Source organism: Vespa crabro, chromosome 14 (assembly GCF_910589235.1).
Source record: "Vespa crabro chromosome 14, iyVesCrab1.2, whole genome shotgun sequence".
In the NCBI taxonomy this organism is placed as follows: Eukaryota; Metazoa; Arthropoda; class Insecta; order Hymenoptera; family Vespidae; genus Vespa; species Vespa crabro.
The window spans coordinates 4,883,461-4,905,953 of NC_060968.1; the positions used below are offsets into that span (position 1 = coordinate 4,883,461).

At 29.2% G+C, this 22,493-nt stretch overlaps 7 protein-coding genes across 10 annotated transcripts in view; 4 read left to right on the forward strand and 3 right to left on the reverse strand.

Annotated features, from left to right (window-relative positions):
• The window catches only part of LOC124429030, a 44,023-nt gene extending 43,560 nt beyond the window's left edge, over positions 1 to 463 (forward strand). For all 4 annotated transcript variants that reach the window (XM_046973740.1, XM_046973739.1, XM_046973738.1 and 1 more), the window contains one exon: positions 159 to 463. In XM_046973740.1, coding sequence (XP_046829696.1) covers positions 159 to 363 — 205 coding nt within the window. In that variant the 3' untranslated portion in view covers positions 364 to 463. The remainder of the gene's footprint in view (positions 1 to 158) is intronic.
• Positions 1 to 22,493, forward strand: part of LOC124429053 (carbonic anhydrase 7-like) — a 393,187-nt gene that overhangs the window by 43,619 nt on the left and 327,075 nt on the right. The window lies entirely within an intron of this gene.
• On the forward strand, positions 605 to 3,324 carry LOC124429059 (adenosine 5'-monophosphoramidase HINT3-like). Its single transcript, XM_046973855.1, has 4 exons — positions 605 to 2,404; positions 2,668 to 2,785; positions 2,873 to 3,066; positions 3,155 to 3,324. Exons 1-4 carry the CDS (start codon positions 2,333 to 2,335, stop codon positions 3,194 to 3,196), a joined length of 426 nt encoding a protein of 141 aa, XP_046829811.1. The 5' UTR covers positions 605 to 2,332; the 3' UTR covers positions 3,197 to 3,324.
• On the reverse strand, positions 3,234 to 5,438 carry LOC124429040 (mitochondrial enolase superfamily member 1-like). Its single transcript, XM_046973817.1, has 6 exons — positions 5,106 to 5,438; positions 4,906 to 5,008; positions 4,706 to 4,821; positions 4,466 to 4,620; positions 3,808 to 4,391; positions 3,234 to 3,658 (listed from the first exon to the last, which is right to left on the reverse strand). Exons 1-6 carry the CDS (start codon positions 5,184 to 5,186, stop codon positions 3,360 to 3,362), a joined length of 1,338 nt encoding a protein of 445 aa, XP_046829773.1. The 5' UTR covers positions 5,187 to 5,438; the 3' UTR covers positions 3,234 to 3,359.
• Positions 5,742 to 9,689, reverse strand: LOC124429029 (AFG3-like protein 2). The gene is made up of 13 exons (XM_046973737.1): positions 9,475 to 9,689; positions 9,038 to 9,161; positions 8,644 to 8,941; positions 8,422 to 8,515; positions 8,139 to 8,304; positions 7,925 to 8,060; positions 7,721 to 7,839; positions 7,360 to 7,635; positions 7,052 to 7,279; positions 6,751 to 6,977; positions 6,493 to 6,669; positions 6,203 to 6,421; positions 5,742 to 6,124 (listed from the first exon to the last, which is right to left on the reverse strand). The coding sequence occupies exons 1-13, from the start codon at positions 9,559 to 9,561 to the stop codon at positions 5,855 to 5,857; spliced, it is 2,421 nt and encodes an 806-aa protein (XP_046829693.1). The 5' UTR covers positions 9,562 to 9,689; the 3' UTR covers positions 5,742 to 5,854.
• Positions 10,410 to 12,532, reverse strand: LOC124429055 (glutathione S-transferase-like). Its single transcript, XM_046973847.1, has 4 exons — positions 12,375 to 12,532; positions 11,266 to 11,402; positions 11,016 to 11,183; positions 10,410 to 10,930 (listed from the first exon to the last, which is right to left on the reverse strand). The coding sequence occupies exons 2-4, from the start codon at positions 11,396 to 11,398 to the stop codon at positions 10,623 to 10,625; spliced, it is 609 nt and encodes a 202-aa protein (XP_046829803.1). The 5' UTR covers positions 11,399 to 11,402; positions 12,375 to 12,532; the 3' UTR covers positions 10,410 to 10,622.
• LOC124429121 (putative uncharacterized protein DDB_G0282133) lies at positions 13,050 to 22,423 on the forward strand. The gene is made up of 17 exons (XM_046973979.1): positions 13,050 to 13,379; positions 14,465 to 14,658; positions 14,789 to 14,847; positions 14,910 to 15,093; positions 15,177 to 15,349; positions 15,445 to 15,561; positions 15,768 to 15,977; positions 16,089 to 16,967; positions 17,126 to 18,097; positions 18,188 to 18,544; positions 18,629 to 18,729; positions 18,800 to 20,043; positions 20,104 to 20,157; positions 20,249 to 20,567; positions 20,748 to 20,849; positions 20,935 to 21,060; positions 21,185 to 22,423. Exons 2-17 carry the CDS (start codon positions 14,488 to 14,490, stop codon positions 21,721 to 21,723), a joined length of 5,607 nt encoding a protein of 1,868 aa, XP_046829935.1. The 5' UTR covers positions 13,050 to 13,379; positions 14,465 to 14,487; the 3' UTR covers positions 21,724 to 22,423.

A 22,493-nucleotide genomic window follows, 5' to 3' on the forward strand; every position in this document is an offset into this window, starting at 1 on the left:
CTGTGAAAGAGAAACAGAAAATGATTTAAGTCTTAAAAAAAAGTTTTTCAGAAAAGAGTAATTGATTTTTAAAATCATCCAGGATCCTTTAGTCCCCACTTAGAGATTATATATATATATATTTTTTTTTTTTTAATAATTATATATATATCTTACAGGCTAGGTCATATGAGCATCAATCAAGCAGCTATTCATTACAACTTACCCTATTCCTCGTTGTACGGACGTTTTAAAAGAGGCAAATACGAAGAACCTGTAGTCGGTGACTTATCACAGGACGGCACCAATCCACATTTTCATCAAAGTCCAACGCAGAATCACTCGTCCACGATTCCCGATCAAATGTCTTATCAGGGTAGCTGAAATTTACCCTTGTATTAGATCGTTAAGTTATAGTAAATAGTTAACCTCGGTTATCTATATCTATATATGAAGGAAGTGACAAAGAGAATGACAAAGATAAGAAAAAAAAAAAGAATAAAGGTGGAGGGAGTAGGGGTGGGAAGGGAAAAACGATTCGACGACTAACGATATAAGAAAAATCGTTCTTTAAGAATCATGAGAGGCAGATACTGCAGTATTAAGAACATGATCGCGCCGTAATAACGGATATTATTGTATATTGTATGATTTCTTTCTGTCATATCGGAACTATAAATTAATCATTATTTATAAGCGATATTTATAAAAAACAAAAAAAAAATATCAAAAAAAAAACAAAAAAAAATAACAAAAACAAAACACAGAGAAACGCAAAAAAGATAAAAAAAAAAAAAAAAAAAAAGAGAACAAACAAAAAGCACTGTACAGTCTGGGCAATCCCGGTAAAAATCCTTTTAGCTATGTAAGAGACACCACAGACACAGGCTTTATTGGGCCTATCGGGGAGATATAAATATTTCATGAAGATAAGCATGTCGTTCATTTATATCAAGAAAATTGTCATTATCATACACACACACACATGCACACACACACACACACACATACACACACAATCAAACATACATGCACTCATACACACACACATGTGTTTGTTATTTAATTCGTATATTTTATATATATATGTATATATATATAGATACATATATGTATATATATAAAAGATTTTTTTTTATTTACAATTTTGATATAATATACATAACAAATTAAAAAATTTGTTCTTTGGATGAAATCGACGAGCGAAATTTGTGTATGTGTTTGTTTAACATAATATTATAGGTAAAGTGAAGGAAGGTGTATATATATACATATATATGTATATATATGTGTATGTATGATATATCTATGTATACATATATATATATGTATATATATATTTAGTAATATTCGCAAGGAATTCCACTATGTAATGTTTCAAGAAAAAATGCTATTTATATCATTGTGCAATTCATGAATAAGAAGTTTAAGGTATGCGCGCTGAAACAAAATTTCAAATTTTTTTTCTTTTTTTTTTTTTTCCAAAATATTAGAATCGATATCAAGGAACACATGTTCTTTCATTTTCCGACGTGAAAAGTCATCTGTTAGACTTTCTTCATTAATTTTTTTTCTTTTTTTTTGTATGTAGAATTCATATTTACACGGCCAACAGTGGAACCAGGACAAATGGCGAAGAGCTATGATAATTGCGAATGTATTGCAACTTAGTAAATTACAGTTTCTTTTTTTCTTTTTTTTTTTTCATTTCCAAGGAGATTTTTTTTTTTATCAATCTCCTTCAGCTCGACTGCCACATACGTATTGGATATGTTATACGTTATATAATTTATTAGGCTCTCACAACACACTATTATATTATACATAAATATACATATATAAATATATATACTACTTATGAATATATGTACAGTTTATATATTTTAAATTAAAAACTACCGCAATCAGAAAAATGTGTGTCTATTAATTATGAGTACAAACCGTTATTTTGAGAGAGAAAAAAAGGAAAAAGAGAAACAATTAAAAAAGACAGATTTGAACGTCGACAAATCTTTGAGCGCAAGTGTTAATTTAAAAGAAAAATACCGCACGGCGCATGCGCACTGCGTTATTCCAATTCCACAAAAGAAAAGTCAAAGTAGATAGAGTCACTTTTTCGAATTACTCAAGTTATCATAACGATAAAAATGTTATTGATCTTTTAAAATTATTGCGAGGTGGTTTTTAATAAAAAAAAAAAAATTTTTTTAACAATCACGAAATTAATGAAACGCGAAATACATATTATTAATAATATAATACGTTAATAAAAGTCCAGGGACTAACCTCTCATATCGTAGACAGTGATCTGTCAAAATTATTTGTTTCCATTAATAAATAATTTCAATTTCATATGGACGCCGAAGCACAATGCATATTCTGTAAGATAATAAGAAATGAAAGTCCTAGTGAAAAGATTTATGAGGCAAGTAAAATTTAATTTGTTAGAATAAAGTTCACTCTTTTTTTATTTGATTTTGACTTTTGACCCACATTGTTAATTAAACCATTAAGATAGATGATATTTAAAAAGATCAATAATTTTATTGATATATAACAATATATTAACTTATTATTTATATCAAAGCATTGATATAGAATGAAATTAAATGAAACTTCAGAGTGGACAATGTCATTAAGGGAGTCAAATTTTAATTATGTTAATTAACGATATACATATATCCATAGGATGAGAACGTTACGTGCATTAAAGATATCAATCCAGCATCGGATCATCATTACTTAATTTTGCCAAATAAGCATATACGTAATGCCAAAGAGTTACAACCTGCTGACAGCAAGCTTTGTGAGTTAACAAAATTAAATTTGATTATTTTAAAATAATATTTTATTTAAGAAAGGAATTTCGAGATCTTCTTTGTTTTTTTTACAGATGATAAAATTATTGCTTGTGTTCAATTAATAGTGGAAAAACAAGGACTCGATATCAATTCTACGAGGACTGGTTTCCATTGGCCGCCATTTAACACAGTAAATCATCTTCATTTACATGTTATTTCTCCTGTAGAAAATATGTCCATTATCAAACGAACGATGTTTAAGCCCAATTCTCTGTGGTTCGTCGACGTACGTATTAATAATAAATTAAATATTTGATGTCTGTGCATTCATTATATAACTACTTTATCAATGTACCTTTTGTTTCTTTTTACAGACAGACTATGTGAAATCACGTTTAGAAAAGAAAGATACATGAGATATATAGCTTAATTATTATTCAAATTTTATAAGTATTTATATTTGTTATATATACTTTATAGTTATATTGATCATTTCAATTTGATTGTACAATGTTGTAAGTAAACAAATTCTATTTAAAACTTATTAATTTTATATAAAAGCATTTAGTACGTTAGTCTTTAATTGACAAATTTTTGATAAATTCCTTTATTAAATATACGTTGCCATTCTGTTCCATCAGGATAGGTATAATTCGAAATGCAATCATTTTTGAGCTTAGTCGAATAACCTGGAGTAATAGGTGGCATATAGCATGCATTTCTAAGCTCTACTGGATCTTCAAAATGTTCATGTTGTTGATCTACATATTCTATAACTCGATCCCTAGTTGTTCCACTAAGAGATATGAAATCCCACATTTGAAGATGCTGAACCATTTCGCATAAACCTATACCTCCAGCATGTGGGCATACTGGTACTAGAAAAATAAATTTAATTAGAAACGTATTTTTTCTAAGTTAAATACATATATATATATATATATATATATATATATATATATATATATATATATATATACATGTATATATATATATTTAACTTTAAATATTAAAAAATAGATTTTACTTCCAATTTTTTTAGCCATAAGATATACAGCTAATATTTCGTTGATTCCACCTATTCTAGCAGAGTCTATTTGACAGAATTGGATAGCTCTTGATTGTAACAGTTGTTTAAACATGACACGATTTGCACACATCTCGCCAGTTGCAACAGCTATACCAATAGACTTCAATTCATTGGCAATCTTAGCATGGCCTAAAATGTCATCCGGCGAAGTAGGCTCTTCTATCCAAACTGGTTTAAATTCCTTCAATTGCTTCATCCATTCAATTGCCTCCTCAACATCCCAAACCTGATTAGCATCTAACATCAGCTTGTTTTCATATCCAATTGTCTCGCGTATCAAACGACATCGTTGAATATCATTTTTTATATCTTGACCAACTTTTGCTTTAAAAGATGTAAATCCCAAATCTAAAAACTTTTTACAAAGTTCTTTAACTTTTTCGTCGCTGTATCCTAACCAGCCTATTTGTGTAGTATAAGCAGGATATCCATTTTCGATTAAGAATTTTTCGCGTTTCTTTTTATCTATTTCATTATTTTTTAACATTTGTATTGCCTCTTCCTTTGTAATAAAATCGGTACTATAAGTAAAATATTTTTTAAATCTTTAATATACTCTTACAAATTCACTCTACTTTCTATTTAATTAACTTACATGTATCTAAAGTCAATAGTAGAAACTAATTGTTCGGGCGTTAGATCTGCAAGAAGTTTCCAAACAGGCTTGTTTTCTAAACGAGCCCACATATCCCACAAAGCGTTTATTATAGCAGCTGTGGCAAGATGAATAACACCTTTTTCTGGACCGATCTGAAATAAAAATTAGCATACATATATATACATATATATACATACATATATTTTTTCATCTAAAATTATAAATATCAATATATACCCATCTCAATTGTGATTCACTGGTTAATTTTCGCCAGAATGATGCAAAGTCATTGAAGATATTTAAAACTTTTTGATTTCTTAACAAAATGGACAAAGATTTGCATGCCTGAACAACTAAAAATAAAACAAATCGAAATTAATTTTATATGTATAAGTTTAATGAAAACCTATTACTATTGAGAAAAATCTTTATTTTACCAATTTCAGTTCCTCTACCCAAAGTGAATGTTAATCCATATCCACGAATATCTGTGTTAGTTTTTAAAATAATATATGCACATGAATAATCGGGATCTGTATGCTATAAATAGAAAAAGTCATATCTTCACAATCGTTGATTTTTTTTTTTAATATAATTTCATTGAACTATTTCGTCAAAATACGACAATACTATTTACCATAGCATCGCTACCATCTGCCTTTAACGACGTAGGAAATCTAATATCCTTTACTTCAACATCAACTATCCTGATATCCATGATTCTTGCAAAAATAAATCCAATGATATATTAACGTTAATGTTAAACGTAATAGTTTTTGATATATAAAGTGTAAAACGTTTCGTGATACTGGATTAAAACGCAAGATATGATCCATATTATCTGTTTCTTGTACAAATATTTATGTAAGTAAGCATTATCAAGTATGCAAATAACATATCATTTAGGCACCAACGATGAAAAAATTTTCTACGTAAGAAGAAGATAAGGCAAGCTGACACTTTGTAATTTCTGCATACTTTCGTTTTATATTTTTTTTTTTTTTTTTTTTTTTTTTAAGCCTGCAAGCACATATCTTATTAAAAGAAAATAAACAACTATATCGTTCGCAATACATCGTATATATATTCTTCATCGATATCTATAATTAATATTGGGATCTCCATAAAACATTTCTTAGTTCGATAAGTATTATTAGCGAAAGATGCAGAAAGAATTATTATATTACATGAATTATATATTTAAGTGTGTATAAGCAAACGTTTAATAAATGATTTAATTAAATTAATCATTACGACAGCTGATGCAGCTGAGTATAGTTATACTATATTCTAGCTTTTTTTAATAATGTATTTTGAGCTATAATACAAAGTACGAATGATATACTTGACAGACTATAGTTTGATGAAATACAATTACAATCTTTTTCACGGTTGATTTTTAGTTGCTTCGGTAGATGGTGTTTTTGAAGGTGGATTAGAAGGTAAGCTCTCTTTACTTTCTGATTTATCATCAGATTCTGTTCTAGATTTATTCCATTCCTGTAAACCTTCTGGCAATCTGGTATCTTCTTCAAAGGAGCCAGTGCCTTCAACGAATTCTTCATAGGTTGATTTTTCTTTGAATGGTCTAGGTCCAAGTAATTCTATCATGTCGTCTCTATTTAAAATCTCTTGTTTCAAAAGACGTTCTGCGACCTATAGATTCATACAAACGTTAGAATCTATTGTATCTGTCTATTATAAGATCGATATCGTTAAAGTTAATTAATCTACCTTAGCTACATCTTCCTTATGCTTTGTAAGAAGATCACGTGTACGTTTATGCGCGCTATCAATTAGCTGACGCACTTCGCTGTCAATAAGTTGTGCTGTACTCTCGGAATACGGTTTGTCTATAGTTGCTTCACCTGGTTGTGGTCTTTCAAAGCTAACATTTCCTACCTTTTCGTTCATACCAAACTGCACGATCTGAGCATAGGCATTTTCTGTTATCTGTTCAAAATTATTGTCATAGTAAATAAATCATTCATTTTATTTGCACGTTAACAATTATCTTATAATACCTTTTGTAAATCATCTCTAGCACCTGTTGTTATGCGACCAAAAAATATTTCTTCCGATACTCTACCTCCAAGTGTCATACACATTCGATCGAACAATTGTTCTTTCGAGTAAAGATATTGTTCACGTGGTAAGTATTGAGCATACCCTAATCCTTTTCCTCTTGGTATAATAGATACCTAAGTGATATGAAAATACTTATTAAGCTAATTGATAATCTTGGATAATGGTATATAAACTTGAAAAAAAAAAAAAAATACCTTTAAAAGCGGATCTGCATATTCCAAGAACCAACCTGCCACTGCATGACCAGCTTCATGATATGCAACTGTTCTCTTTTCTTCCGGTTGCAAAACATTTGTTTTCTTTTCCATACCAGCTACTACTCTTTCAATGGCTTGTTCGAAATGTGATAGTTGAATATTATCATTCATATCTCTTGCTGCTATGAGAGCTGCTTCATTACAAACATTAGCTATATCAGCTCCTAAAAAAAAAAGTTTATTTATATCATTATTTATATGAAATTTTATATATTTCTTATTTTTCATATTTATATACCTGTAAAACCAGGCGTCAAGGATGCCATTTTTCTTGCCAAGTCATCTTTGTTTAACAATGTTTTTAGACAGGCCAAGTGCACCTTAAATATGGAAGCACGTCCCTTGATGTCAGGTGCAGGAACATAAATTTGTCTATCGAATCTACCAGGTCTTAAAAGTGCCTTATCCAAAATATCCACTCGATTAGTTGCCGCTAAGACAACTACATTGGTTGTCGTGTTAAATCCTGAAATGAAGAGAAAAAAATTTTAACAAAAAATTTATTATTATTATTTATTCCAATAGAGATTGGAGAGAGATTTTTACCATCCATTTCCACTAAAAGTTGATTAAGTGTATTTTCTTGCTCTGAATGCCCACCAAAATTACGACCACCTCTTTTCCTTCCTACCGCATCGATTTCATCGATAAATAAAATACATGGTGCGTGTTTTCTTGCCATAGAAAACATATCTCTTACTCTAGAAGGTCCAACACCTACAAACATTTCTAAAAATTCTGAACCTGACACGGAAATGAATGGAACGTCTGCTTCACCGGCCGTTGCTTTAGCAAGCAATGTTTTTCCTGTTCCAGGAGGACCTAAAAAATAATCAACAGATTATACATACATGCGTTTTCTCATCGGTATTGTTATTAATTTGCATTTGTATTAATATTTATATACCTGTCAACATAGCTCCTTTTGGGATTTTCGCCCCAAGATCTATATATTGTTTTGGATTTTTCAAAAAATTTACAAATTCCATAATTTCAATCTTTGCTTCTTCGCATCCAGCCACGTCTCTACATTTAAATAACGCATATATAAAATCTAATTTATCGCTATAGAGTATAGCAAATTTACACATAATCAGGAATAACAAATTACTTAAATCGAACGTCAATATCTTTTGAATTAATTAATTTTGCGGTTGATTCCATAACGCCACCAAATAATCCTCTCCTTCTACCACCTTTTCCACTTATTGCTTCCATTGAACGTCGCAGCATGTATATAGCTAGCCCTATAAAATTATTTAATAGATTAAAATTAACTGTAAATAATTTATTTTAAAATAACAATTAATAACTTTAATAAGTACCAAAGAAAAATAATTGCACTAAATATGTCAGTATAGTCGATGCTTCTACCTCAGATTTGTATACAACGGGAACATCATTTTCAGGTTCTATATTTAATTCTATTTGAATATTTTCTAAATTTCTTTCAAAAGTTTCAGTGCTTCCAATATTGAACCATAATGTAGTCTAGAAAGTGTAAATTGTAAATCAACTTGTTTGTATTATACCAGCGAATTAAATGATGCAATAGTTAATACATTATAATATACTAAGCAATATAATGAATGAATTGTTAAAACTTACATATCCATCTATGCTATGGCCAGGAAAAAGTTTGACTCTAACAAATTTTTTATTTACAACTTCCAATTTTTCTACCATTCCTTTACTTAAGTAGCTGAAATTTAAGAGGAAAAAAAACAAAAAAAAAAAAAAAAAAAGAAAAAAAGAGAGAGAACCGTATATGTCAAAAAATACATTTCAAATATAATTAGAATTTTATGTTAACAAATATAGATTACTTACTTGTGGACAAATTCTCTCCATGTAACTTGTCGAGAATATATATCTTCTGAGAATAAATAGAAAAACGCGGATATAGTTGCTAAAAAAAGCAATCCCCACCATGTATATTTATCATAATCGCCAAACGATTTGCCTCCTTGCCCTTGCTGCCAATTTGTACCAAAAATCTTAGATGTCCAATTGGTCTCAGAACCTTTAGGACTAGATGACGATTGTTTACTGGATTGAGCATCTTTATTTGATGTGCTCTCTGATTTTTTATCTGTTTGCTCATCAACTTTATTTGGCTTTGCCCCGCCTTTATAATTAATTTATTTACTTAGATAGTATATTCACATTATCATTATTATTATTGTCATTATTGTTAAGAAAAAGGTCTTGGAATGTTGCTTACCTCGTTTAAAAAATTTCTCAAATCCTTTAGGTGATTGCATACACAATAATCTCCATTGTTGTTGCAATTCTTCGAAAACAGGCATTGTATAACATTTTTTCAAAAATGACAATTGTCTTTTCAACTGAAAAAAATACGTAGTTCTATTTAGTTAATATATTTATAGAATTATAATACGTTCTATTTTACATTTAAATGACAATATATATAATTATATTCACGATATATAAGCAATATATAAATGTATTTTCGATGAGAGAAAATATTTACATTTCGATAATGAAAATCATAAATATTAAGAATAATATCTCAATAAACGTATACGATCTAATGAATTAATCGGAAATTATTTAAATGTTGATTCATAAATATCAATGTTATAAGTAAAAATGTTATATCATAAATTATTTATAGGTTATGTTATATTAAACCCATACCTGAAATGTATCAAAATGTCCCTTTTGAACGGACACTAATAAAATTTTTTCCAATCTTTTTGCAGATAATAATAATTGGCTCGCCATATTTAATATATTATGTTAATAATCGTTTCACAAAATGATGAAATTTTTTTCCCAATGTAACTAATATCAATGAAGAGCACAGTGCCGGCCGCAACTCACCATTTCAAGGTACTACACATCGAATGCTGATTATGAAATATATATGGTTAATACCAGATCTAGTTACATCAAATACAAAACTTAAAAAAAGGAAGTTTTTTTTTTTAAATTTTCATCTTTGAAATATACGTATATATTTGATATATGCGATCTAATTGACTTTTCAATCTTAATTCGATATTATTATCAAATTCATTTTTATAACCTATATATTTTATACTATTTGAATATTGTACGACTTTTATGACTATATATTAATGTCATATATATTATTAATAAATAATAGAAGAAAAAATTTAAATGAAATTTTTAATTAATAAATATATATTCGTGATATTATCATTTATACTATTAATTATGAGATTTATACGATAATAGTAAACAGCGAAATGAATTCGTTGAAAATAGTGAGATAACGCACGTACTCACTTCTTGAATAAAATATTTATAAGACTTAGATTATTCGAAGGATACAAATTTTAATCTTTTTTTGCAATAAAAAATACGCGTTAATTTAACACATTTTATGTTTGTGTAAGGAAATAGATTTAGAGAAAAAAATATTGCCTGATTAAATGTATGTATATACGTGTTACTAATGTGTGTGTGTGTGTATAATTGTTTTGTTATTACACGTTATTGAAACGAATTTTCGTAGTTCAAATATCGTTTAATATCTTTTTTAATTAAGTTTGATGTTTTGTATTTATTCTAATAGGGGATTAATTGTTTTTTCTTCTCTTTGAAAATATTAATAAAATGAATTCTTTATTGGCGATACAAAATTACAATGGAAATACTTTTCAATTCTTTTCAAGCTATAAAAACGTAAGCAAACATTGCAAATACTTATATCATTCATGCAACAATAACTAATATTTAAATGTAATTATTAATTCTCTCTCATAGCCATAAAAATATATGTTTTTTTAATATATGATCAAGAATTTTGTAAAAAGAAATCAGAATCCAGTTTCCGGATGTTTCTCAACCCATTTTTTGATAGCAGGAATGTTAAGAACCTTTTCCTGTAATGCTTTGAGATTATCATATTTCTCGATGATATTAGATTTTGACATGAAATTCAAATAATCCAATAGAGCGACGAAAGTAAAATCTGCCCAACTTAAAGCACCACCCACAAAGTAGCCGCCATTATTTTTTACTTGATTGTCCAAACGTTCCAAAAAAAATGGTACTACTTCTTCAGCTACCTTTAATTTTGCTGCCTTAGCTTCGGCATTTTGTTCATAATGATGTGCAGCGATCTCTGAAATAAACGTATGAACAATTAGATATAAATCTATGTAATATAATTATTCAAATTATTCAATATTAATATAAAAATAACTTACTTGCACGAAGATCATGGATAGTGTCAACAATAGCATCTATCTCTAAAGCTTCCCAGTCGTTCTTTCCAGCAAGACCATGTTGCTTAGCCAGATAACGAGCGATGGCAGTAGATTGATTGACTTTTTTTCCATCTACTTCCAGCATAGGTACTTGTCCAAAAGGTGTAGCTGCAAAAGAAAAATCCAATCTTTATATAAAGGTATATCTACTTTTTTGGATTTAACATTATCCTTTTCATTTTGTCCTTACTTGGTTTTATCTTTGGCCAATCATTTGAATTAAAACGAACGTCTTCAAACTCGACTCCAGCATAACTAAAAATAAAACGGATTGGCTCTGCCAACGCTTTTACTGGAAAGTAAGTCAACTTGTATGAAGGCATTTTTCTGAAATAAATAGAAAAATATATTAGTACGAATTAAAAATGATAATTATAAAGGGACGTCATCTAATTTCATTGCAGAACGAACAATCGTAACGACAGTATGATTAATATTATCAGAGGATAATAGATCGAATTAAATCTACTATTAACGATTTCTTTTTTTTTCCCCTACGGATGAAGTAAAATTCTAATTAAAAAAACAGTCAACTCATCAAATAGATAACTATATCGCGAGATAAAGGCAATGCACAGATACTGCAATGAGAGATAAAAATCTTTAGAAAAGTCTTACGTAAACGAAACTTTCGAGAAATTTTTACTATAGTAAAAAAATTTGAGAACGCCGAAAATTCTTCCAACGAGATATTAATAATTACGCGGACAATTACGTTACTTATCGATCATTAACAAAAATAATCTGAGCACTTTTAATTATTCTTACCTATTATATTATTAGCAAATAATAATAATAATAATAATAATAATAATAATAATAAAAAAGGAGAATAATTAGAAAAGCGAAATACAATAAATTTTAACTATCCGCTATTAACTGAATTCCTCACGAAACAATTACAACATATTTAGTAATATGTAATATTAAAAATATATATATTTATTCAAGTAATATCATTTCTCAATGAATAATTATACATAAAACATATTGATCAATTATCAAGGTTAAATAATTTCGAATGTGTCATATTGTATTAATTTGATTCTATTTATAAATGTATATTTCAACCGGTGTAATTTCGTACATTGCATCTCTCTTAATTACGAACCGATTTACTGTAAAGTCATACAATCATTTTCGTCAGATGACGACATTGAGAAACTACCGGATGTAACAATGATCATTAAAATTATATATATATATATATATACACATATATATATATATATAAATTTAATAAATATATTTACGAAACTTTAATAATTAAAATAAATGTTAATACATGAATTTACTTACAAGCTTTCAAGGATAGAAATCACCAAAGAGAAATATAGATTTATTCGGAAGGATACTATTCAACAGAATCTCGAACAATTTTATGATACTTTCATTGGATCCCACTAATATATAGATCAAATCTATATCTTATCATCCCTTCCACCTTTTCCTTTAACCGCTATATTTAAAAATAACACCGGTTTGCCTTAAAGTTACCATATTGTAACTAGACCAATCGGCAAATGACTTAGAAAAATCAGTAACTTTAAACCTCTGTCAGTTTGTTTTACGAACAAAGCTCTTTCTGCTGCTTTACTTAAAGTGCCTAGTTTATCTCATTCGTGAGCAACCCGCTTCGAGATCGACGTTAATTGTTGCTTTAAACAAAGTGTTCGTTTTGTGACACCGTTGCTACGTAATATAAGAAAGTGACATTTATTTTATCGAGAAAAAATTAATTTGAAAAAAAAAAGAGGGATTTAAGACGTGCATTTGGTAGATCGTTGTTGATTTTTTTTTTTATTTTTTTTCTATTTTGTCATTATTATTATTATTATTGTTGTTATTATTATTCTTATTATTTATTATTATTATTATTATTATTATTATTATTATTATTATTTATTATTATTATTATTATTATTATTATTATTATTATTATTATTATTATTATTATTATTATTATTATTACAGTGATCACTTCATAAAAATAGTTCGCATTGTTTTTTTCCGAGGCAACCGTTTTTTATTTCTTTTCTTTTCCTAAGGGGAAGTCGGTCACATACAATTTTCAAAACCATCTTCGAATGGAATTTCTTTCTAGGATGACGCAGAGTATCAAGTCGATGAAGAAACGACGCTCATGAATGCTTATCGCATAACAAATTGCATCCAGCTGGATTATATGTCCATTGGAGATTCAATTTCAAGCTGATAGCTCGATATTATGAATCTATTAAGTGGCGATTTCTTCTCGTGAATGCTTTAGATAGTGCCCTCGGTAAACAATTAGATGCAGAGTAGGTAATTACTTCGAAAAAAAAAAAAAAAAGAAATAATATATATATATATATATGTAATTGCATTATAATTTTTTTTTTATATACTACATTAGTCAACATAATGTCATTTAATTTTTCACATTTTAACAGATTCCAATCTTTGGGTATTGCTTGTTATTTTTATACATACTAGATAATTGTAAGAGATATTATAAATAACCTTGATAGAGGATAAACCTTGATATTTAATGTATGTATATATATATGTATATGTATATATATATATGTATGTGTATATACAATTGTTGTAGTTTTATAATGAAAGGAATTTGCTTTTACAAATATTTTTGTAATATTTGTAAAAGTTATGTTAGAAAATATTTTTTGCATATTATAAAAGAAAAGTTAAACATTATGTTCTTAGCATAATAATTATATAAAGTGAAGTAAGAGAATGAAGTTAGATCTTTATTGTTTAATCGAGCTTTGTTTTTTATTTGTATACTTCTTCTACTTGGGTAATATGTTAGAAGAGTATGATTTATTATCTTCATACATATATATATATATATATATATATATATTTTATTTAAATACAATGTAAACTTTTACATTAGGGATTAAAAAGTATTTGTTAATTTTAAAATAACAAGTATATAAAGGTCATTTATTATCTTTAAATGATTATTAATTATTAATCATATGTCGTTTTGATTTATAATATGTTCATTTAAAAATGAAAAAAGAAAGAGTAATCATATTATAAATTTTATATGTAATAATCTTGCTATTATTCCTTCATAAATAAATGAGATATATATATATATATATATACATATGTATATATATGTATATAATTCATTTTGATAGATTATATATAATTTCATGCTCAATGTATTTATTAAATAAAGCTACAATTAAAAATATCAATGTCAACATTGTAAATATTACACTTTCATGTACTTTCTTTGCACAAGAATGTATTGCGATTGAAAGTATCTCATTTGAATTAAAGAATGAATTGTTTCTATTAAGCCACTTGATTTTTATTCAAATTGTATTCTCTTATTCCTGTTAAAAATATATTTTTCATACCATCTGTAATAGAATCTACAAAGCAGGAGTAATAAATGGGGAAAGTCAAAAAAAGGTCGATATTGCTGCATAGCAATCAATCTCAGAATGTGATACGCAACCTAATGTTAAGAGATTTAGGTCTTCATAATATAAATAAAACTAGTACACGAGAACTTGAATCGATAGCAGAAACAAATCTTGTTTTGAAGAGTCATAGGGAGTTGGTATGTATAACCATACAATTATATTTATCTCTGTGTAGCTTGAATGTATATATTGGAAAAGAAGTATGTAGTACTAGCTTCTTTGTTTATAATCATAATTACAATATACTATGAAATTCTATTTTTATAGAAATGTGATTTACCTGGTGTTCCTAGAGCAACTTTTTTAATGGTCTTTAGTCCTGATGGGTATGTCTATTTTTTCGTAAAAAGATATTTAACATAATTGAAAATTTTCTTTTATATTTCAGGACTAAACTGGCATCTACACATGGAAATCACAATGTATATATTACAGAAGTTAAGACAGGGAAGAATATAAGAACTCTTTGTGGCCATCCACGTACACCATGGTGTATAGCTTTCCATCCGTCTTCAAGTCAGATATTAGCTTCTGGCTGTCTTGGTGGCCAAGTTCGTGTATGGGATTTAAGTGTAAGCCATTGAAATATTTTCTAATGTAATATTATTTAATTAAAATCATAAATATATAGAAATAAAATGGAGATTCTAATTAGGGAGGTAGCGAAGTATGGAATGCTGAAAGTCGTACAGTTATTGCATCTCTTGCATTTCATCCATCCGAACAGTTACTTGTAATAGCAACTTATAATGAAATTCATTTTTGGGACTGGAGTCAATCCGAACCTTTTGCAGTAGCTTCAACACGTTCGGATAAAGAAAAAGTGAGGTAATTAATATCATTTACTAATATCTTGATAAATTTCTCTGATCTTCTTTTCAATTAATATAATGAATTTAATATAATTTAAAAATATATTTTAGATATGTGGCATTTGATAATCTCGGAAGAAAATTAATCACTGGTATTGCAAATATATCGCCAATTCGATCACGAAGGGATCGCCCTCCCGTAGAACAACCATACAGAACTTTATTAAGGTATATTATACATACTAGGGCAACTTGAAAAATTCGCTTTTCTTTCCTTTTTCTTTTAAAAGTGTCCCGTGTTCCGCTTTAAGAATGAAACGTAAAAAAAGAGAAATTGCGAATTTTTTAAATTGCCCTCGTATATTTTTATTATTATGTTATAAATTTGTAACACATGAAATATAATGTTTATATATATACGTATATAAATTTAGAAATCCATTGGAAGGTTTTCAAGATTCTGAAGCAATACCCCGTTATCATCATTTATGGGATGCGCCTCTTCATGGATACAGAATGATGAATAATTATAATTATGCAAGAAGAGTACGAAACGGTAATGCACCTGATCTCAGAACTACTAGAATGACAAGAACTGTTCCTAATGCACCAGAGGTATCATCCGACCTAAGAGATCAACAAAGGTATCTTTCAATTTTATTTTATAATGAAATAATGTTTAAACAATATATTTATTATACGCTCAATCTTTCCGTTTTCATTTTCTTGTTTAAACCACATTATTCATTATACAGAAATTCCCCTTCATTCAGAAGAATATTTGATGTAATTATAAGAAATTTATGCACAGAGCAAGAGTATTATACAAGAAATTTACACAGTGAAACTTTGGACGACGAAAATAACGGAGAACAATCAGAGAATGGATATTGGCTTTTGGAAGAAAATAGTAATTCAGATTCCAATCTTGACGAAGCCAGTACAAGTAATGCTTCTAATTCACGAAGATGGACCAGTCGTTGGATTCAATTAGACTCATCCAATAGAAATTATGATAATAATCGTACATCGTCGCTCAATGATCCAACGCATACAAGGCTTATAAACGATGAAATGATTCAAAGAGCTCAGAATAGGTTCTGCAATAGAAATCAAATTGCTTCTATGCCAGCGAATTCTCTAAGCTACGAACAGCCACCGTTATTTCCATTTAGAAGTTTACAAGAAAGCCAATTTAGGAGGCTAGAACAATGTACAGTACCAGAAGTTGATTCTTCGAGTAGTTCGTCGCATCGTCATCAACCAATAAATCCTCCTGCGAATACAAGTGGTAGTGCGTCGGCGAAAAGAGAAAATTCAGCCAATGAGAATAACACACAAGAAACACATATTCCTTTAAAGAGAGAAAGAGTAGAAGGTGAAAGTTCAATGGAAAATCAACAACAAAGACAAGATAATCAAGTTGAAAATCAATTAAGGAATAATAATTCTACTTTTGAAAGATCTGTAGATAATAATATGAGTGAATTAAATGCTAGCAGAGATATAGCTGGAGAAGGATTCAGAAGATGGAGATTGTCCCTGAATCGAGATGTAGGTCTTCATCCTTTAGAAATTCGCTTGAGAATACGTCTTCTTGGACGGCACATAAATAATATGCAACGTTTGTGTAGGTATGTTAAAATTCTCTGAGCAGAAACATTTATATGTATCTTTGATAAAAAGTTCAATTCGCATATACGTATATGTTAAATAAATTAGTTTCTTTTTTTTTTCTTTTCTTTTTTTCTTTTCTTTTTTTTTTTCTTTATTATATACCTATTCCTTGCAGAGCCAGATTAGAAATTATTCAACTACAGCATGTTCGTAGAATGTGCGAAGACTTGCAACATCAAATACGTTCGCTACATGTAACCGTACGAGTTGAGAGACAAAATAATAATCATGAAACGACAGAACAATCGAATATAAGTACAAATGCAAAACCTTCGACGTCAGGTCAAAATTCCTCTTCGGTATCGACAGATTCTCAAAGTGAACCTACTAGAAACTTCAAAAAGATCCTTTTAGAAAGTTATAAGAGAGAGAATAACGAGACTGGTGATACAAAAGTATGCGATCAAGATCAACCGTCAACATCTACGGGGATAACGAAATCATCCAAATTTGTGAACAATGATCTGCAAGGTCATAATAACAATAACGATGGGACAGAAAATTCGACAAACATAAGCCTTTCAAATTTATTACCAAGTGAATCGGAACTACGAGATATGCAGCCGCATAATTTATCGAATATATTGGACGGTCTTTACTCACAATGTCAGAACTGTAATCTTTCTGATAATTCGCAGTACACGAATAATGCGATAAATGATCATACTTATTCGAATTTAACAACCAACGATGAAAATATACAATTACCAAGCATATCGAGTCTGGTTTCTAATATTGGAATCACGTCAAACTTACCAACAATTTCTGCGATCACTACTACAACTTCGCAATCACCTAGCGTTTCGCATTCAATTAATAACGAAATAAATAATCAAAGTTCTGTTACGAATGAAACATTGCGGATGAGTGAAAATGTAGAGTATTCTTCCGAAGATGTAAATACGCATCTTAATAACAATACTAATAATGACGAATACATTAATACTAATACAGAAGATTCATCAAATATTCCAGAAAGTTTGAATGAAAGAGTACAACCCGAATCATCGTCAAGTAATATCAATTTACAAAATAGACAGTACATGTACCAAAGAATTTGTAAATATGGACGTCGAATGTACTTAAGGTAGGTGTATAGACTGTCATACTATATTTTAGTAATTTTTAAAATGATTTATACATATATACATATCTCTATTTTCATTTTTATTTTAAGAAATCCAAGATTATTGTCACTGGGAGCTAAAAGAGGTTCTAGATCACAATCGAGTAATGACAATTCTCGCTTTTGCGAAAATGTAAGAAGGCCATGGCATTTACGTAGAAATCCACCGCATGTGTGCGATAGTACCACCAATGAAAATAATAGTGAAAGAAATCAAGTGCAAAGTACTTCAGAATTTTTACAAGTAATGATACTTCGATTGGAGTTCTTAGTTCGTCAACAAAGAGCTTTGGCTCAAAATAATAATATCGGTAGAGGTTTTAATAGTGATAGTCAAATAGACAATGTCACGGATAATGAAAATCAAGAAATTGAACAAATACGAGAAGCTACTCGTCTCCGAGCTAGGTAAGATTTGTATGGTTAATATATATACGATATTTTTATTAAAGTGTACATTTCATATTCATATAAGTTTTTGTCTGATTCCAGGCAAGTTCTTAGTTTAATGGTTGAAGGTTTAACGCAATTCTTTGAAACTAACAGACCTGAAAATGGGTCACAAAGTAATATGCTTTATGAACAAATCTATAGTAAGTTCAAAACGTTCATTAATTTATGAATTTGTTATGATGTAATTGTAATCATAATTCTTTTTTATAGAAATGTATGTTTTACTGCACTTAGCATTAGAATTAATGGATTTGTTATTAGCTCAATTGGTAACTACGAGACGAGAATTGGAGTCTAGTCAGTATGGGCCATATAGTTCCGATCTTTCATCTCAGAATAATAATAGGACAGAAATACCTCGAAGTAATAGTTCAGACAATAGTTTACAAAGAGAAGAATACAATTCAAGTAATAACGTGCAAGTGATATCAGAAAATAATGACGACACCGAAATTTTTGAAAGAAATCTTGATACAGAAAATCCTGGTACATCCCTTGAGATGAATCAGGCAAATACAGAAGATCTTTTTTCAGTACATGCTAATAGAAATTATCACAATATGGCAGAACGTTTAAAAAGATTGTTCTTTCATCCACAATTACTTGATGCAGAATCAGAAGGCAATACTACAGAGGAACATCAAAATTTAAGTAATCTTACTTCACACGTGAATAATTCCATAAATACTGATAACGCCACTTACACTGCACAAAATAATGATGAGTTTGAGCAAGCAGGTACAAGCACAGGTCATAATTTATCAGAACATGCTTTGTCCACTGAGGTACAAAATATAGTTGAAAGGACTCAAAATAATAGTTCTATTAATACCGATAGCTCTACAGAGAATAGAAGACAAAGTAATGTGCAATCTTTAGATAATAATATTACCTACAGAAATAATGATTCTTTTGAGTTACGTTTACATGAGCTTAATGCAGCAATTTACAGAGGATATAGAAACAATTGGCGAAACATGTCCTCTGGTATTAATCAGCATGCACAAGAAATTGAACAAAGAATTCCAAGACCAAACTGTTCGAATTGGGGTAACTTTATTCCAAGTGAACAGAGTACGAGAAGACCGTTAAATTTTCAAGGATCTAGCTTATCAGCATCGATAATAAGAAGAGCCTCCTCTACACCTATCCGAGGATATGTTAGAAGATATCTTACGCTTCAAAGGGAACGTTTCAGACGTAGAATATCTTATAGAAATGGGATATCTCGCAGACAAGAATTAAATGTTCCTGTTATACGAGTAAATGGGATTCCATTGAACGAATTGCATAATTCATCGGGAAATCAAAGAAGGAGACATAATGCTCCATCTCATATTCCTTCGCCATATATTATTGATAATTTTCCTAATGACGTTGAAAGAAATGGTAATAATAATAACAATAATATTAATAATAATAACAACAATTATAATAATAATAATAATAATAATAATAATAGTATTAATGTTAATAATAACAACAATAATAATAATTATAACAATTATAATTATTATCATCATCAACCTGGACCAAGCTCAATACATCAAAATAATAATAGATACAGGGTAGGTTTTAATGACGATTTATAGAAAAACATTTTACAATAAAATGTTATAGTTCGATGAAAATGAATGATGTTATAATTTATATTTTCAGCAGAATTTAGGAATACATCAAATATTAAATCCAATAGTTTTTGCACAAGCTATGTGGCGTAATCGCTTCGTACGTTATTCTGAATTTGGGAATACCAATTCAGCAGTGAGAAATATTAGTAATAGTACTGGAGGAGGAGGAGGAGGAGGAGGAGGAGGCGGAGGTGGTGGCGGTGGAGGTGGCGGAGGAGGAGGAGGTAGTGGTGGTGGAGGAGGCGGAGGTGGAAGTGGAGACGGAGATGGAGATGGAGATGGAGGAGGAATAAGTGGCGGAGGACAAGATACTGGAAACGATGATAGCGATGATATCGACCTAGGAGGTATAAATTCTATTGTACACAATACTACTTATTCCTGTTAAATATTTAAAAATCTATAATATGTAAAATGTATCTACAATGAAACGCGCTGGTTCTTTTCTTTTTTCTAACAAAATTCTTCTAGCCTTTCCTTGGGTCTGTAGATATATATTTATGTATTTATGTTATTAATTCTTTCAGATCATATACCAGTTAGTATGACAGTTAATGGCTTTGAAATTCAGAGTTATAGGGTTCAAGCATGGGATTTTTCTACAGGTGAAATTCCAGACATAACCGATTGTAAGTATCACAGATGTGTACGTTTGGTACAATTTAAAGTATTTTCTTCTTTTACTTTTGATATAAATAAAATTTGGACTTTTAGCTAAGAAAAACATTGTTGTGCGTGAATGTAAGATTCATAATGACGCAAGTATTGATATTTCGTCCGATGGGAAATTATTAACAACACTGTTACCGTCGGGGCGTATAAATGTTACGACAACTTTAGGTAAGTAACGCGTTAATAATTATTTTTCATCTTTTTTTATCCCATTTTTTTTTTCTTTTTTTTTTTTCATATTCTTTTTTCCTAATTTTTTTCTTTAACATAATCTACGAACATTATATTTCAGGTATATATAGTTTACAATGGGAAACTTTAGGAGAAAGAATTTATTCGACGAAAATTGATCAGACGGTTGTTTCCGTATCGATGTCACCAACAAGGCAACATCTCCTAGTTGGTTTGGCATCACGAAGAAGTCGCGCAAGAGGATTTCTAATGGCATTACTTTACAAGCTCACGGATAAAGAATCTACTAAAGAAAAACAATGTTTAGTAGATCAAATTGATCCAGAATGTTATAACTCATACGAACCCAATGATTCGTATAGAACGGATGAATTTATCCATGGTATTGATAATTTTGGTAACACGAGACAAAATAATGATGACATTGATAGACAGGATCAAGATTGGCGCCATCGTAGCATGAGGACTGATATAGATATTAAAGATAATAAAAGGAATATGGTGCTTATTAGGAAATTGTTGCTATATATTCCAGGGTCTACTGGATATGTCAGTTTAAATTGCATAAGATGGGCACCACAGCCCGGCCAAGGAATGGTTTATGCTACAAATACAGGCCAATTAAATATTCTTCATTGATTTGTATTTGTGAAAGAGTGATTCGACATTTTATTCTATATGTTAATAAATACGTTAAGTTATATATATATATATATATATATATACATACATATATATATATATAAAAAGAAGCCACGTTGGAAGTAATAAAGAGAGTGTAGATTTGTGAAAAAATTCCTAACGTATTCACGATATGTGAATTAGTCAGTATAATGTCATTTACGATTGTAATATCTTCTTTAGATATTAGATCATAAGATTTAAAAAGTATCATGCCGCGCTTGTAAAATCAGTGTTCTTATCATAATGAATTTCAGCTCCGTACTCGTGAAATGTAATTAAAAGGGCGCAAAATTCCGCGAGGAGCTGTGCCTTACATTTTACTTTTTAAAAAGCGTTGCTATTAAATTTTATGTTTTATCAAAAGATTGTAAAAACATAGAATACGAATAGGTATATCGATATATATATATGCATTTGATTAATATATTAATGTATAGTTTGTAAGTTCACTATTTGAATAATTTAATAGTATATCCAATTTATATATTGCCCGACTGACTTTTAATTATGATCTGAACATCATTTTAATTGTGATAACTTGCAGGAAGAAATCCTCTTAATTATAAGAAAATCATTACACACGATATCAATATGTATTTGTTAATATAATTGTGATGCAACTAAATAAATCGTATGAGCGAATAATGTTTCCATACTTCTGTAATGCAGATCTTTTTTAAAGAATTCTTTTGTGCCATGTAAACACTTTTTATACGAAAAGATTC

Coding starts and splice junctions, on each gene's coding strand:
- LOC124429059 (XM_046973855.1), top strand. CDS start 2,333: ATGGACGCCGAAGCACAATGCATATTCTGTAAGATAATAAGAAATGAA. Junction 2,786..2,872: donor ACCTGCTGACAGCAAGCTTT/GTGAGTTAACAA, acceptor TTTTTTTTACAG/ATGATAAAATTATTGCTTGT. Junction 3,067..3,154: donor ATTCTCTGTGGTTCGTCGAC/GTACGTATTAAT, acceptor TTCTTTTTACAG/ACAGACTATGTGAAATCACG.
- LOC124429040 (XM_046973817.1), bottom strand. CDS start 5,186: ATGGATATCAGGATAGTTGATGTTGAAGTAAAGGATATTAGATTTCCT. Junction 4,621..4,705: donor GTGAATCACAATTGAGATGG/GTATATATTGAT, acceptor TTTTTATTTCAG/ATCGGTCCAGAAAAAGGTGT. Junction 4,392..4,465: donor ACTATTGACTTTAGATACAT/GTAAGTTAATTA, acceptor TTTTACTTATAG/TACCGATTTTATTACAAAGG.
- LOC124429029 (XM_046973737.1), bottom strand. CDS start 9,561: ATGGCGAGCCAATTATTATTATCTGCAAAAAGATTGGAAAAAATTTTA. Junction 8,061..8,138: donor AGTGCAATTATTTTTCTTTG/GTACTTATTAAA, acceptor ATAATTTTATAG/GGCTAGCTATATACATGCTG. Junction 6,422..6,492: donor CTAGAGATGATTTACAAAAG/GTATTATAAGAT, acceptor AATTTTGAACAG/ATAACAGAAAATGCCTATGC.
- LOC124429055 (XM_046973847.1), bottom strand. CDS start 11,398: ATGCCTTCATACAAGTTGACTTACTTTCCAGTAAAAGCGTTGGCAGAG. Junction 11,184..11,265: donor TTGGCCAAAGATAAAACCAA/GTAAGGACAAAA, acceptor TTTCTTTTGCAG/CTACACCTTTTGGACAAGTA. Junction 10,931..11,015: donor TATCCATGATCTTCGTGCAA/GTAAGTTATTTT, acceptor CGTTTATTTCAG/AGATCGCTGCACATCATTAT.
- LOC124429121 (XM_046973979.1), top strand. CDS start 14,488: ATGGGGAAAGTCAAAAAAAGGTCGATATTGCTGCATAGCAATCAATCT. Junction 18,730..18,799: donor GCTTTATGAACAAATCTATA/GTAAGTTCAAAA, acceptor TCTTTTTTATAG/AAATGTATGTTTTACTGCAC. Junction 20,568..20,747: donor CGATGATATCGACCTAGGAG/GTATAAATTCTA, acceptor TAATTCTTTCAG/ATCATATACCAGTTAGTATG.